Source organism: Myotis yumanensis, unplaced genomic scaffold (genome assembly GCF_028538775.1).
Source record: "Myotis yumanensis isolate MYYU_CA2020_CCGP unplaced genomic scaffold, mMyoYum1.0.hap1 SCAF_3, whole genome shotgun sequence".
NCBI lineage: Eukaryota > Metazoa > Chordata > Mammalia > Chiroptera > Vespertilionidae > Myotis > Myotis yumanensis.
Window position 1 is genome coordinate 17,549,976 of NW_027223754.1, and position 17,738 is coordinate 17,567,713.

Below are 17,738 nucleotides of genomic sequence, written 5' to 3' on the forward strand. Positions count from 1 at the left end.
AACTACCATTTGACCCAGTGGTTCCACTTCTAGGAATGTGTCCCAAGAATTCAGAAATACCCATCAGAAAGAATATAGCACCTCTATGTTCAGAGCAGCACAATTTACAATTGCTAAGATTTGTAAACAGCCTAAGTGCTCATCAGCAGATGAATGGATTAAAAAGCTGTGGTGCATCTGTACAATGGAATACTATGCATCTGTGAAAAAGAAAGAATTCTTACCATTTGCAACAGCATGGTTGGACCTAGAGAGTATGCTAAGCAAAATAAGCCCACCAGAGAAAGATAAGTATCACATGATCTAACTCATATGTGGAATCTAATGAACAACATAAACTGATGAACAAAAACAGACCCAGAGATATAGAAATATTGAACAGACTATCAAACTTCACAGGGAAGGCAGGGGAGGGTGAAGGGGGAGAAGAGATCAAGCAATGAACTCATATGCATATATATTTAACCCATAGTCACAAATAGGGTGATGAAGGCTTTGGGGGGCAAGGAGGTGGAGGGAGCAATGGGGGAAAAAGGAACATATTAATACTTTAAACAATAAAGATTTATTAAAATAAACAAATAATATATGCACCCCTATGTTCAAAGCAGCACAATTTACAATAGCTAAGATTTGGAAACAGCCTAAGTGCCCATCAGCAGATGAATGGATTAAATAACTGTGGTACATCTACACAAGCGAATACTATGCAGCTGGAAAAAAGAATTCTTACTATTTGCAACAGCATGGATGGACTTGGAGAGCATTATGCTAAGTGAAATAAGCCAATCAGAGAAACGTAAGTATCACATGATCTCACTCATTAGATTCCATATGTGGAATCTAATGAGCATCATAAACTGATCAAAATAGATCCAGAGACACAGAAGCATCGAACAGACTGGTCAAACTCAGAGGGAAGGCAGGGGAGTGTGGGTGGGTGGAAGAAATCAACCAATTAACTTGTATGCATATATGCATAACCCATGGACACAGATAATAGGGTAGTGACGGCCTGGGTTGGGGGACGGGGGCATGCTGGGAGACGTCAATGGGGGAGAAAGGGGGACATAAGTAATACTTTCAACAATAAAGATTAAAAATAAATAAATAAACTAAAATAAAAGAGAAATTGGAAAGCTATGGCTTTGATTTAACTGCAAAATATCTATATAATAAAAGCCTAAGCGACCATTATGGCAGAATGACCGGAACAGCCAGTTGCTATGATGTGCACTGACCATTAGGGGCAGATGCTCAATATAGGAGCTTAACCCTCGTGGTCAGTGTGCTCCCACAGGGGGAGCGGCTGCTGAGCCAGAAGCTGGGCTCACGGCTAGCGAGTGCAGCGGCGGTGGCGGGAGCCTCTCCTGCCTTCGCGGCAGTGCTAAGGAGCAGCGATCCGAGCGGTAAGGAACGAGCAGGCAGGTGGTCAGGTGCGAGGGATCCTGAACTGTGAGAGGGTGCAGGCTGGGCAGAGGGAAACCCACCCCCCGCAGTGCACGAATTTTGTGCACCGGGCCTCTAGTCAAAGGTAATCCTCCTGGGTTTTCTGTTAAAGGGCTGGGAATGTTAGAATAGGTACTGAAATAAAGATATAATAGTAAAAAAAAAAGCAAAAACAACTTTAATAGAAAGTTCTTTAAATAACCTACTGATGGTTAAACTATGTTCTCAGAAGAAAAAGCAGGGACACCAAACCTGGAAAACACAGTTAGGAGAAACCAAGAAGGCGGCATAGGTAAACACCGGAAACTGCTGCCTCGCACAACCACTTCAAAAATACAGCTAAAAGACAAAACGGACATCATCCAGAACTACAGGAAGGCTGGTTGAGTGGAAATTCTACAACTAGAAGGAAAGAGAAAAGCACTGAGACTCAGAGGAGGTGCAGAAGTAAAGTGCAGAGGTACGGAGGTGCACGCCGAATGGGCTGGCAGCTGAGGACACGGCGCACGTGAAGAGGGCTGGCAGCTGAGGACACGGTTGTCTTTTTCAATCGGGAGGGAGTCTCAAGCTCCCGACTGCTCTGAACTCCAGTTCTGGGTAAGTCTCTGGGGACCCAGACTCATACGGGGAGAAACTGGACTATCTGGCATCAGGCAGAATTCGAGGGCGGCTTTCTCTCAGAGGTGCTTGCAGCAATTACCGGGACACTGAGACGCGGGGCCTCTTAGGGTAGGACTGGGGAGCAGCCATAGCTGCTTGCTCCGCCCTGTTGATCCCCGGAGACCCCGCCCCACCCAAGCTGTGCACAGAGGCTTTTGCATATGAAAGGCCTGGCCCTTTGCAACCTGAAAATTACCTAACAAACTGCAGCTGAATCAGAGAGACCCAGAACTTCCAAAAGGAGGTCCAAGGCCCCACAGCAGCTTGCATTGCTTCACAACTGGGCCTCATCTGGGCACCTCCAAACACCAAACAAAGAAGAGGAATCTCTCCATAGCTCCTGCTGGGTAGCCTCAGGCAGAGGCTAAATTAGCACCTCTTAGAGATCCAAGAGCCAGTGTACCCAGTGGTCAGAGTAGGACTATCCAGATTACAACTCCTCAGATCCATAAGGGACACACTCAGGGGGCAGACTCAGTGAGCACCAAAGCCCCACTGAAGCAAGTCTTGCCCCAGAAGGGTGTCTCCAGCTCAGAAGTTCTCCCACTGCAGACACACCTGATTCTAACAGCCAATTGGCCTGGAGGTCAATTCCTACCTACAACAATCAAGACTTAACTACAACAAGACTGTGCACAAAGCCAACAAAGGGGTGCACCAAGAGTGTCCACTCAGGTAATTGGGGAGGCTAAGCCACTGGGCCCTATAGGACACCTAACATAGAAAGCCACTCTATCAACACAGGGAAGCATAAGAAATGCGGAGACAAAGAAACAAGTCACAAATGACAGAAATGGAGGAAAGCAAACTACCGGATATAGAGTTCAAAACAACACTTTTAAGGTTTTTCAAGAATTTTCTAGAATCTGCTGATAAATTTAGTGTGACCCTCAAGACATCTAGTGAGACCCTCGAGGTTATGAAAAAGGACCAACTAGAAATTAAGCATACACTGACTGAAATAAAGGATATTATGCAGAGTTCCATCAGCAGACCAGAGGATCGTAAGAATCAAGTCAAAGATTTGAAATATGAAGAAGCAAAAATCACCCAACTGGAAAAACAAAAAGAAAAAAGAATCCAAAAATATGAAGATAGTGTAAGGAGCCTCTGGGACAACATCAAGCGTACCAACATCCGAATTATGGGGGTGCCAGGAAAAGAGAGAGCGCAAGATATTGAAAACCTATTTGAAGAAGTAATGACAGAAAACTTCCCTTACCTGGTGAAAGAAATAGACCTACAAGTCCAGGAAGCGCAGAGAGCCCCAAACAAAAGGAATCCAAAGAGGACCATACCAAGACACATCATAATTAAAATGCCAAGAGCAAAAGACAAAGAGAGAATCTTAAAAGCAGCAAGAGAAAAACAATCAGTTACCTACAAGGGAGTACCCATACGACTGTCAGCTGATTTCTCAACAGAAACTTTGCAGGCCAGAAGGGAGTGGCAAGAAATATTCAAAGTGATGAATGCCAAGACCCTACAATCAAGATTACTTTATCCAGCAAAGCTATCATTCAGAAGTGAAGGTCAGATAAAGAGCTTCACAGATAATAAAAAGCTAAAGGAGTTCATCACCACCAAACCAGTATTATATGAAATGTTGAAAGGTATCCTTTAAGAAGAGGAGGAAGAAGAAAAAGGTAAAGATACAAATTATGAACAACAAATACACATCTATCAACAAGTGAATCTAAAAATCAAGTGAATAAATAATCTGATGAACAGAATAAACCGGTGAATATAATAGAATCAGGGGCATAGAAATGGAGTGGACTGACTATTCTGGGGGGGGGGGGGGGGGAGAAAGGGGTGTGGGAAGAGACTGGACAAAAATTGTACACCTGTGGATGAGGACAGTGGGGTGGCGTGGGAACCGGGTGGAGGGGAACTACGGGGGGAAAAAGGAGGAACAACTGTAATGATCTGAACAATAAAGATTTAATTAAAAAAAAGAAAAAAGAAAAAAGAGGGCGAGAAGAGGATGAGTAAAAAGTTAATAAAGTATAAATGATGGAGCATGAAACTGTCCTTAAGACCTTACTAAAGAAAGTAGTTGCCATAAAAAAATTGGATTCTGTCAAATACTAAGAAATAGAAAAATTAAATAGGAATAAAAACATGTTGCTCATAGACCAGGTATTCTCATATTAATTTCCTATATTCAGAGGTTTAATAGTATCTACATATTAATAGACAACATTGTCTCCCTCTACTGTTACCCTGTTTTATTTTCCTCTACCACTGGAGAAAAAAACAGAAAGGGAAGGGGAATGAGGTGGAGAAATAAGGAATAAGAGACCAAAAAGGTTCCACAGCCCTGGTTGGGTTGCTCAGTTGGTTGGAGCGTTGTCCAGTATACAAAAAGATTCTGGGTTCAATTCCCGGTCAGGTCACATACCTAGGTTTCAGGTTCGATCCCTGGTCAAAGTGCATACAGGAAGCAACCAATTGATGATATTCTCTCTCTCTCTCTCTCTCTCTCTCTCTCTCTCTCTCTGTCTCTCTCAATCAGTGGGAACAAATCCTCAGCTGAAGACTTAAAAAAAAAAGTTCCACAGTCTTTCTCAGGAGCCAAAAGCAAACTTCTACCTCCTGTTGCATAGTGAAATAAGTATTCCTGCAAACAATATACATAAACAAAACCTAGAGAATACAACCAAATTTTTTTTATAATTTATAAAAATATATTCCTAAAATTTCATAAAGAACTTCATGCAATCTTATAATAACAAAAGAACTTAAAAAGTACATATTTAGCAAGTAAAAGGTTCAGAGAGCATTCAAAGCTAAGTAATACCATAAAATATCTTAAGACAAATTAATGATGGAAATTGCTTCTGAGATTTATGACATATATAAAGTTATAATCATATCACTGGGAAGTACCATGAGGTTGTTTTTCACAATATACTAAAGATTGGTTTGTTGAAAATTTCTAAATTCTATAGTCATTTGTGATTATATTTTTTAAGTTCAGTAAGCTATAGCAGAAATACGACCACAAATAAAAATATAATTCTTTTTTAAAAAATTTTGTTTTATGGCTTAAAGAAATATAATTCTTAAGAGGGAACTATAGGAAGGGTAAAAAGGAAGGGTAAATTCCTATATACCTATATACAAGTATTTTAAAAGGCCCAAATGCACAATAAACACAAGAAGAATAAACTGGTAAAAAGTATATTCTGAATGAGAAAACAATACATAATTGTAAATATGTTAGAATACATGAAGTATATGGAAATCTTCAAAAGATTAACAAAAAGAACACAATAGAACACAATGGGTAAAGTACATAACCCCCCTCTCAAAAAAATCATGGATTAAAGTTTCAACAAACATGAAAAGATGTCCAACCCCAATAAGAAAACAAGATTCCTATTTAAAAACTTTTTAGATTGGTAAAGATTTTGAATGATAATAAATAATCTACATATGTAAGCACTCTTTTATACTGTTTACAAATTGGTACTAATTTCTGGAAAAGTAAATCTACAGTATTTATCAAAATGTAATGTATAAGCATCTATACCCAGCAAATACATTTTTACAATTAATTCTTCTGAAATACTTGTTCTAATACCCAAGACATAAATACAAGAATTTTTAGTATTGGCCAAATTTTGGTCTGTTTGGGCCTAATAAACTCTATCGGCCTCACCCTGACAACTCTGAGACCCCGCCCCACCACAAAGGCCTGCAGGGTCTCCCCTGGAAGAGTGGCAGCTAGACATAGTACACCCGTTGACATTTTCTGAGTGGCCTCAGACCCAACACGGGCACTGAGTTTGAGCCTGTATCAGTCTGGTGAACACCACTTGCTCCTACCTGGTGACTCACTGAGATCTACCTCATGCAACTTGAATACCACCAGAGGCTATTTCAGTGACTGAGTTGACGAACAGAGGCGGATCTTGGAGTGCCTTGTGACATTTGCTGACCTGTCCCTGGGCCCTGGTGTTGGTAAAAGCTTACCTTGGTGTACAGTTTGGTCCTTCCCATGTATGCAACAGGTGCAGCAGAGGTAGCCACAAACTGTGGATTGCTTTGTAACTCCAAACAGGTTGCCCAGGTCCAGCCATAGGAAGCATCTGACATTGGCCTGCTTTAGAGTCACTCCCAAGAGGCCCAGAACCAACACACCCAAGTGGCCAGTTTCAGACAACATCAGATCAAATTACCTTCACCAGTGGCATATCCAAAGGAAGATCCTGGCAGACACCAGACCCTGTTGAAGCAAATTCTGCTTCTTGTGGTCAGCACCTGCACAGCAGCTCATACACTGTAGTTGGGGTCGATCCTCATAGTCAGCCTGAGGGTCTACTCTATGCATGAATAAGGCAATAGCAGTCAAGACTCAATTACAACAGAAGCCCACATAACCCAAACAAGGGATATTCCCGGAGCACCGAGAACAAGGGATCAAGGAGACTGTGCCACTGTGTCCCACAAGACACATACTACATAAGGCCGCCCTACCAAAACTGGGAGGCATAGCAGGTCTACCTAATACATACATACAAACAAAAGAGGCAGCTACATGGGGAGACAAAGAAACAGGCCCTAAATAAAAGAACGGGAGATATCTCCCGAAAAAGAGCTAAATGAAATGGAGGCAAGCAATTAACAAGGTATATAGTTGAAAAATATTGTTATAAGGATGCACAATGAAACATTTCAACAAAGGTATGAACATAGATTGCTGGGTGGAAAAGATGAAGGGACTAAGCAAATATGAAACAAACCACAAACTCATAGACACAGACAACAGTATGGTTACCAGAGGGGGAGAAGGGTAGAAGATGGTAAAAGGGGGATAGATGATGATGGAAAGAGACTTGAATGTGGTAAACACAATATACAGATGATATATTATAGAATTATATACCTGAAACCTATACAATTTTATTAACCAATGTCACTACAATAAATTCAATAAAAATTAAAAAGTAAAAAGAATGAACCCAGTAGGAAAAAAATTGTTTAGTAAAATAATCCAAGATGGCTGAAACCTATCAACCAGAGTAATTAAATCATATGGCACATCAATAACTATAATAGTAAAAGTACCATGTGCATATGATATAACAAATGCCCTAGAAAAAGAATCATCATGCAGCTATTACAAAAATTAAGATAGATTACTACAAAAAGAAAAGCAACTGAATAGAAGATATTCACCAATAATTCATCTGATAAAGGGTTAATATCCAAAATTTATCAAGAACTCATAAAACTCAAGGATAAACAAGATTGACAAACCCCTCGCCAGGCTCACCAAGAAGCAAAGAGAAAGGTCCCAAATAAACCAAATCAGAAATGATAGAGGCGAAATAACAACAGACCCCACAGAAATACAAATGATTGTTAAACAATACTACGGGCAACTCTACTCCAACAAACTAGACAACCTGGAGGAAATGGACAAATTCCTAGAAAAATACAACATTCCAAAACTCAATCAGGAAGAATCTAAAAACCTCAATAGGCCAATAACTATGGAAGAAATTGAAGCAGTCATCAGAAAGCTTCCAGCAAACAAAAGCCCAGGGCCAGACGGCTTCACAGGGGAGTTCTACCAAACATTCAAGGAAGAACTAAAACCTACCCTCCTCAGACTACTACAAAAAATTCAAGAGGAAGGAACACTTCCAAGCTCATTCTATGAAGCCAGCATCACCCTAATACCAAAACCAGGTAAAGACATCACAATGAAAGAGAATTACAGGCCAATATCCCTCATGAACATAGATGCCAAAATCCTCAACAAAATCTTAGCAAATCGGATCCAGCAGTACATCAGAAGGATCATACACCATGACCAAGTAGGATTTATCCCAGAGATGCAAGGATGGTACAACATCCGTAAATCAATAAATGTGATACATCACATAAACAAATTGAAAGAAAAAAACCACATGGTCATATCAATTGATGCAGAAAAAGCATTCGACAAAATCCAACACCCATTTTTGATAAAAACTCTCAGAAAGGTGGGAATAGAAGGATCATACCTCAACATAATAAAAGCCATATATGACAAGCCCACAGCCAACATCATACTCAATGGTCAAAAACTAACACCATTTCCCCTAAGAACAGGAACAAGACAGGGATGCCCACTCTCACCACTCCTGTTCAACATAGTACTGGAAGTATTAGCCATTGCAATTAGGCAAGAAGAAGAAATAAAAGGCATCCAAATTGGAAAAGAGGAAGTAAAACTGTCCTTATTTGCAGATGATATGATATTATACATACAAAACCCTAGAGACTCCATCAAAAAGCTACTAGACTTAATACATGAATTTGGCAATGTAGCAGGATACAAAATTAACCCCAAGAAATCTGAGGCATTTCTATACACCAATAGTGAACTTTCAGAAAGAGAGATTAGAAAAACAATCCCATTTACCATCGCACCAAAAAAATTAAGATACCTAGGAATAAACTTAACTAAAGAGGTTAAAGACCTCTACTCAGAAAACTACAGGACGTTGAAAAAAGAGATAGAGGAAGACATAAACAGATGGAAGAACATACCATGTTCTTGGATTGGTAGAATCAACATCATTGAAGTGTCCATACTACCCAAAGCAATCTATAAATTCAACGCACTTCCCATTAAAATACCAATGGCCTTCGTCAAAGATCTAGAACGAACTCTCCAAAAATTCATCTGGAATAAAAAAAGACCCCGAATAGCTGCAACGATCCTGAGAAAGAACAAAGTAGGTGGGATCTCAATGCCAGATATCAAACTGTATTACAAAGCCACTGTTCTCAAAACTGCCTGGTACTGGCACAAGAACAGACATATAGATCAGTGGGATAGAATAGAGAGTCCAGAAATTAGCCCGAACCAATATGCTCAATTAATTTTTGACAAAGGAGGCATGAACATACAATGGAGCCAAGATAGTCTCTTCAATAAATGGTGTTGGGAAAATTGGACAGACATATGCAAGAAAATGAAACTAGACCACCAACTTACACCATACACAAGAATAAACTCAAAATGGATAAAGGACTTAAATGTACGACAGGAAACCATAAAAATTCTAGAAGAATACAAAGGCAACAAAATCTCAGACTTATGCCAAAACAATTTCTTCACTGATACAGCTCCTAGGGCAGTTGAAACTAAAGAGAAACTCAACAAATGGGACTACATCAAAATAAAAAGCTTCTGCACAGCAAAAGAAACCATCAACAAAACAACAAGAAAACCCACCTCGTGGGAAAACATATTTGCCAACGTCATATCTGATAAGGGCTTAATCTCCAAAATTTATAGGGAACTCATACAACTTAACAAAAAGAAGATAAACAATCCAATCAAAAAATGGGCAAAGGATCTAAATAGACACCTTTCAAAAGAGGACATTCAGAAAGCCAAGAGACATATGAAAACATGCTCAAAGTCACTAATCATCCGAGAGATGCAAATCAAAACAACAATGAGGTACCATCTCACACCTGTCAGAATGGCCATCATCAACAAATCAACAAACGACAAGTGCTGGAGAGGATGTGGAGAAAAAGGAACACTTGTGCACTGCTGGTGGGAATGCAGACTGGTGCAGCCACTATGGAAGGCAGTATGGAGGTTCCTCAAAAAATTGGAAATGGAACTCCCATTTGACCCTGTGATCCCACTTCTAGGAATATATCCCAAGAAACCAGAAACACCAATCAGAAAGGATATATGCACCCAGATGTTCATAGCAGCACAATTCACCATAGCTAAGATCTGGAAACAGCCTAAGTGCCCATCAGTAGATGAATGGATTAGAAAACTGTGGTACATCTACACGATGGAATACTATGCTGCTGTTAAAAAGAAGGAACTCCTACCATTTGCAACATCATGGATGGAACTGGAGAGCATTATGCTAAGTGAAACAAGCCAGTCAATGAAGGAAAAATACCACATGATCTCACTCATTCATGGATAATAAAGACCATTACAAACTTTTGAACAATAATAGATACAGAGGCAGAGCTGCCTCAAACTGATTGTCAAACTGCAGTGGGAAGGCCAGAGAGAGTTGGGGGGCAGGAGGGAGGGGAGTAAGAGATCAACCGAAGGACTTGTATGCATGCATATAAGCATAACTAATGGACATAAGACACTGGGGGGTAAGGGAGGGTAGGGGTTTGTCAAGGGCGGGGGGGGGGGGGGGGAAGGACACTTATGTAATACCCTTTGTAATACTTTAAGCGAAAAAAAAAAAAAAACTCATAAAACTCACTACCAATAAAATAAATAATCCAATTGAAAAATGAGCAGAGAACCTGAATAGACACTTCTCCAAAGAGGACATATAGATGGCCAACAGATGTATGAAAAGATGTTCAATGTCACTAATCATCAGAGAAATGCAAATTAAAAGCACAATAAGATATCACCTCATACTTAGCAGAAAGGCTATCATCAATAAATCCATAAGTAAGTATTAGTGAGAATATGGAGAAAACAGAACTCTCATGTACTGTTGGTGGGAATAAAGATTTTTGCAGTCACTATGGAAAACAGTATGAAGGGTTCTCAAAAAATTAAAAATGAACCTGCTTTATGACTCAGTAATTCCAATTATTTTAAAACTAGAGGCTTGGTGCACAGATTCGTGCACTGGTGGGGATGTGGCCTGCGGGGATCAGCCCGCTGTGGGTGTACCGCTCATCCTGGTCAGCCGAGTGGCTGTGGACCTGCCCTCTGAGCAGCTGCTGAATGAGGAAATTAGTCTGAGCTGGGAATTTATCTGAAGAAACTTAAAACACTAATTCAAAAGAATATATGCACCCCTATGTTAATTGCAGTGTTATTTACAATAGCCAGGATATGGAAGCAACCCAAGTGCCCATCAATAGATAAGTGGATAAAAAAGCTGTGGTACATATATAAAATGAAATATTATTCAGACATAAAAAAGAATGAACTTTTACCACTTGCAATAGCAGATGGGGCCAGCACTAAGAAGCGAGGGCCAAAGGCCAGCAGCCATGGTGATGGGGACGTTGCCTTCCCCTGATCAGCCCGGTTGCCTCCTACAGAGGGAGGCCAGACTGCAGCTTAGGCCCACTTCCCAAACGGGCCTAAGCCGTCAGTAGGACATCCTCTGAGGGTGTCTGGACTGTGAGAGGGGGCAGGCTGGGCTGAGGGACCCCCCCAGTGCACAAGTTTTTGTGCACTGGGCCTCTAGTCCTATGTAATAAAAGCCTAATATGCAAATTGACCGAATGGTGGAATGACTGGTGGAAGGACTGGTCACTATGATGTGCACTGACCACGAGGGGGCAGACACTCAATGCAGGAGCTGCCCCCAGCCTGCAGGCCCCAGACCAGCCAAGGTGGGTGCCAGTAGGGCCCCCCGATTGCCCTGCCGGTCACCCCACAGATTGGCCGATTGCTGGCCAGGCCTAGGGACCCTACCCATGCACAAATTTCGGGCCTCTAGTCTATCTATATATATAAAAGCCCAGTGACCAAACGGCAGAAGGACCAGAATGACCAGTTGACCAGTTGCTATGACACACACTAACCACCAGGAGGCAGACATTCAATGCAGGAGCTTCCCCCACAGTGGGAGCAGCTGCTAGTAGGCCCAGGGTGAGGCCAAGTCTCTGTACATATCAAATACCTGAGATAATCCAGACTCTGGCCTGACCCCACCAGCTGATGCAGGCCCTCTAAGGTGTGTTCTAGAAAGAGCGCAGGGACCTAGCATAGGTAGATGGCAAGAGGGGACATGACTGTGGACCCCCCGGGGAGGCTGTCCTGTTGGTTGAGGATCCTGGAGCATGGCTGTCCTGAACATCCCCAATGGTGTCACCATCCTGGCATCACACTTCAAGGACATTTACCGAGTGGCTTTAGGTTGCAAAGCTCTTTGCCAGTTTCCTCCATGACATAGAACACACCTTTACCCAAGACATTACCCTGAAATAGCAGCTCAGACTAATTTCCTCATTCAGCAGCTGCTCAGAGGGCAGGTCCACAGCCACTCGGCTGACCAGGATGAGCGGTACACCCACAGCGGGCTGATCCCCGCAGGCCACATCCCCACCAGTGCACGAATCTGTGCACCAAGCCTCTAGTTTTAAAATAATATTAATGTAAAGTGTAACTGAAAAGTAAAATAAAAAATATAAGATAGATTAATACAAACCAACATGGGAAAAGAAACCTAATCACAAGGTTCAATTTCTCAATAATGATCTCAATTTCTTAATGTATGCGAAATGTATATTAACATATACATAATGTTAGTAACTTACAAAGTGATTAATGCCAAGTATGGTTTTTCTAAGTCTTTATGCACATTCATTCATTTAATCTTCACAGCATTTCTATGTTAATGGTGAGGAAGTGAAATTTAAAGTGATTTGCCCAAGATCACAGTTTATAAGCAGTAGAACTTTAATTGCTAGTTGTTTAAACTTAATAAAGTCATTTAAATTGTATAATTTTTGGAATTCTCACTAACACATGAAAAATGAACAAACTCAACATCTTCAATAATATAAGAAACTGTAACAAAATGAAATTACAATCAATGAAGTAAACTACCAAATAGTTATTAGTACCGTATATTCTGTGATGATGGAAATGTTCTTTTTCAGTGCTATCCATTATTTTAGCCAATAAACACATGTGGTTACTGAACACTTGAAATATGTCTCAGTTATGCCTGGTGTAACTGAGAAATTAAAATCTTAATTAATTTTAACTAACTTCAATTTTAATAGCCACGTGTAACTAATGGCTACTGTATAGGATGGCAAAAGTCTAGAGTACTCCAGAGCAGTGGTCGCCAACTGGTGGTCTGCAGACCACTGGTGGTCCATGAGATCCAAAAGGTTGGCAACCACTGTTCTAGAGGGAGAGGAGTATGGTGATGACCAACACATACAGCCTTGAATGTGGGCTTAGGACAGGTATTCCTCAAAGTTTATCATCCTGACAGATATCTTCCTTTATTAAAGTAACTAGAGGCCCGACGCATGAAATTTGTGCAAGGGGCTCGGCCCTCACAGCCCCTCACAGCCTCGGCTGGCCCTCGCAGCCCTGGCTTCGTCCGGCAGGTCATCCTGATGGTCGTTCTACTGTTTGGTCTAATTAGCATATTAGTTCTTTATGATATAGGATAAGCTGTAAGACTATGGATGGGCTGGAGTAGAGGTAGGGGAAAGATAATTATTGTCTCAATTTTAAGCCTTATAACTGAGGGACAATGTGAACAGAATGACTAGGCAGAAGATCACGTAGAAAACTGAGCAAACTATAAACCAAATAGACCTAACAGACATCTATAGGACACTATCCAACAACAGCAAAATACCCATTCTTCTTAAGTGAACATTCTCCGAAATAGACCACCTGCTAGCGTACAAAACAAACCTCAGAAAAATGTAAAACAAGACAATAATACAAACTGTATTCTCCAACCACAATGGAATGAAATTAGAAATCAACAGAAAAAATTGGGAAATTTATGTATACACAGAAGTTAAACCACATACTTCTAAAAGGCATTTGGGTTAAATAAGAAATCAAAAGGGATGTTAGAAAATACTTTCAGATAAATGAAAATAAAGACACGACATACTGAAACATATGGAATGCAGCTAAAACAGTACTTATAGTAAATTTATAGCTATAAATACATATATTGTCAAAGAAGATTTCAAATCAATACCCTAACCTTCTACCTGAAGACACCAGAAAAAGAGCAAACTAAACCTAAAGCAAATGGAAGAAAACAAATACAGATTAGAGAGGAAATCAGCAAAAGAAAAAAAAAATCAGTGAAACCAAAAGTTGGTTCTTTGAAAAGATAAAAAAATTGACAAACCTTCAGCAACCAACAGATTCAAATTAGAATACAAATGAGAGGCTATTACTACTAACCATGCAGAAATAAAAAGTACTATAAGAAATACTATGAACAACAGTATGCCAATAAATTAGACAAAAAAAGACATATTAGATTAAATAGACAAATTCCTACAAAGACAAAACCACCAAAACTGATAAAAGAAGAAACATAAAATCTGAATAGGCCTACAATAAGTGAAGACAATGAATTAGTAATAATAAAAACTATTCATAAGGAAAAGCCCATGCCCAGATGGCTTCACTAGTAAAGTCTAACAGATGTTTTAACACGGGGTGATGTCAATTCTTCACAAACTCTTCACCAAAAAATGGAAGAGGAAGGAAAACTTTCTAAATCATTCTATGAGACCAATATTACTCTCATACCAAAACCAGACAAAGACATCGTAAGAAAACTATAGATCAATATTTCTTATGAATATGGACACAAAGGTCAACAAATGAACAGCAAATTGATTCCAGCAACATGTAAAATGCTATACCTAGCGTACTAAATGGATTTACCCCAGGAATGCAAGATCTGCTTAATATCTGAAAATCAGTTACTGTGATATACTACAGCAACAGGGTGAAGAATAAAAACATGATGATCTCAATAAGACCCAGCAAAAGCATCTGAAAAAATTCAACACCCTTTTATGATAAAGACACTTGACAACTAGGAATAAGAAGGGACCTTGCTCAATATGATAAAGGGCATCAAAAAAGCCTCATAGCTAACATCATACCAGTGGAAGATGGAAGCGTTACCTCCAAATTCTGGAACAAGAAAGGAACTTTTATTAAACATAACACTGGCAATCCATTAGGAAAGAAAAAGAAATAAAAGTCATCCAATTGGAAAGAAAGAAGTAAAACCACCTCTATTTGCTGATGGCCTGACCTTGTATAAATAAACCACTAAAAACTCCTAGAACTAATATTGAAATAAACAAGGTAGAAGGACACACAAAAATCAACAGTATTTCTATATACCTACAATGAACAATACAAAAATGAATCTAAGAAAATAATTCTATTTACAACAGGATAAAAAAAGTATATAATACTTAGGAATAAATTCAATAAGAGTGTAAAATTTAACCCTGAAAACTTCACTTCAGACCCATTAGAATGGCTGTAATTTTAAAAAATGAGATAATGGCCCCAATCAGTTTGGCTCAGTGGATAAGTTACACCAGCATCTGTCTGTAGACTGGAGGGTCCAGGGTTCGATTCTGGTCATGGACACATGCCTGGGTTGTGGGCTCAATCCCCAATAGCGGGTGTGCAGGAGGCAGCCAATGATGATTCTCTATCATCATTGTTGTTTCTCTCTCTCCCTTTCCTTTCCTCTCTGAAATCAATAAAAATATTTTTAAAAAGTCAGATAATAGCATGTTTTAACAAGGAAGCAGAAAAACCTTAACCCTCATACACTGCTGGTGTGAATGTAAATGGTTCAGCCAATTTGGAAAAGAGTATAGCAATTTCTCAAGTGGTTAATACAGAGTACCATATGACCCAGCAATTCTACTCCTTAGCTATATACCCAAAATAAATGAAAACATTGGTCTACACCAAAACTTGTACAAGAACGTTCATAGCAGAATTATTCATAATTGTCAAAGAATGGAAACAACCCAAAAGTCTATCAGCTGATGAATGGATAAATGTAATGTAGTATATTTATACAATGGGACATTATTGCATAAAAAGGAATGAAGTACTGATACCTACTACAACATGCAAGAACTTGGAAAAACACTGGTAAGTGAAAATCACCAGTCACAAAAGGCTACATATTTAACTTCACTTACATAAAATGCCAGAAAGACAAATATATACATACAGAAGCAAATTAATGATTGCTTATAGGTAGAGGGAATGAAGGGAAAGGGACATGATAGCTTTTAAAGGGCACAGTGTTTCTTTTAGAGGTGATAGTAATAACATATCACACTCACTAGGCTAGCAGAAACAAACTTTTTTTAGGTATATGTATTGTTAAGGATGTAAATGTGTAACATGACGCAACCACTTTTGAAAACTGACATCGTCTTTGAATTACCTTGCAAATTCCTGAGGTGGTTGTATACTCTACAGAAAATCTCTTGCACATATATGCACTGAGACACTTAACACGAATGTTTAAAATAGCAATGTCTGGAATATGAATAAAACTAGAAAGTGTCTAAATATCCCCAGAGGAATAGTGTGTAGTCAGAAAATGGAATAATGTGTGTATGTACACATCTGAATGAAAATACTACAGATATACATCAACATGGAAGAATCACACAAATATACTGAACAAAAGCCACAAAAATTCAGCAATACAGAAACTGAAAATAAAGCACAACAACTATTTTGCTTAGAGATTCATAATGTATTAAAATATAATATCCAAAAGTTATAAGACCAGCACAAATACTACTAAAGCAGAATAATATATGTATCTTACCAGCCCTCTTAGGAAATCCTGTTGAAAGGAATCTCAAAGATGTCATAAGGTGTCCATTACCTACTTTTTGACCAATAAATTTTACTGTGACTATTGCATACGGAAGACACTGCCTAGGTTTATCTACTGGTTCTGAAAATTCACTGTATTCATAGAAGTATACCTGAAAAATAAAGAACAACATTTTTATGCTGATTAATTTTAAGACTTGAAAAAGCTCATATTTTAAAAAAACTATATAACTGCATAATGCTATTTATTCATGTTTCCATATACCATCCCTCTTCATATTTACTTCAACCTTTATTTTTTTTGTTAAGATGTATGAATTCCCCCCCCCCCCCCCCCACCACATATTTTTTTCCTTGGTAAGCTACCAATGGTAGCAGAAGCAGACACAGTATGTTTTAAAAAGTATTTTTCCATTCAAAGTTTGTTATGTGTATGTTGTGAATACTATACCATATTTTATTTGGTTGGAAAAGTTAACTAGGGCCCTAGCTGGTTTGGCTTAGTGGATAGAGAGTTGGCCTGCAGACTGAAGAGTCCCAGGTTCAATTCTGGTCAAAGGCACATGCCTGGGTTGGGGGCACGATTCCCAGTAGGGGGCGTGCAGGAGGCAGCCAATCAATGATATATATATTTTAAAGCTAATTAGAAAAATAAGCATAGCTTAATGCATTTTACATATGGGAGCATATATTTATACTAGAGCAGTGGTTGCCAGCCGATGGTCCATGGACCACTGCTGATCCATAAGGTCCCGGTTGGCAACTGCTTAATAGAGGCCCAGTGCACAAAATTTGTGCATGGGTGTGGTTCCTAGGCCTGGCCGGTGATCAAAGCGTAAGCGTCTGGCGTGGAAGGGCAGGTCCCAGCTGACCTCTGGGCCCTGGGCAGCACCTGGGGCCCCAGGCCCCTGCGCACTCCCCTCCACCTGAGTCACGGCGCCCAAGTGCCCATGTGGAGATGTGGTGAGTGCTGCCGGACACAGCAGGCCAGGATGCAGCATGGGCTTCTGGACCGCCCAGCGGCGCCCCACGGAAGCCAGGTGGGCAGTGTACTCTCTCTCCGGCTGGCCTCACAGACCAGCTCCTGCGTCACTCGGAGGACGACGCACGGGTATGGGAGAGGGGGTGGGGGTGGGGGGGGGTTCCTCGAGCACAGGGGCTTCCCTGGTGTGTGAGCCCTGGCATCCCTGGGGGAGGGTAGCAGGGCGAGTGAGAGCGAGCTCAGCGGACACCCTGCATTCTCACCACACCTCTGACCCTGTCACCC

General features: G+C 40.2%; 1 protein-coding gene across 1 annotated transcript in view; it reads right to left on the reverse strand.

Moving 5' to 3' along the window:
- TEX15 (testis expressed 15, meiosis and synapsis associated) overlaps window positions 1-17,738 on the reverse strand; it is a 67,027-nt gene that overhangs the window by 20,367 nt on the left and 28,922 nt on the right. The window contains exon 5 of the mRNA XM_070407383.1: window positions 16,461-16,623. Coding sequence (XP_070263484.1) covers window positions 16,461-16,623 — 163 coding nt within the window. The remainder of the gene's footprint in view (window positions 1-16,460; window positions 16,624-17,738) is intronic.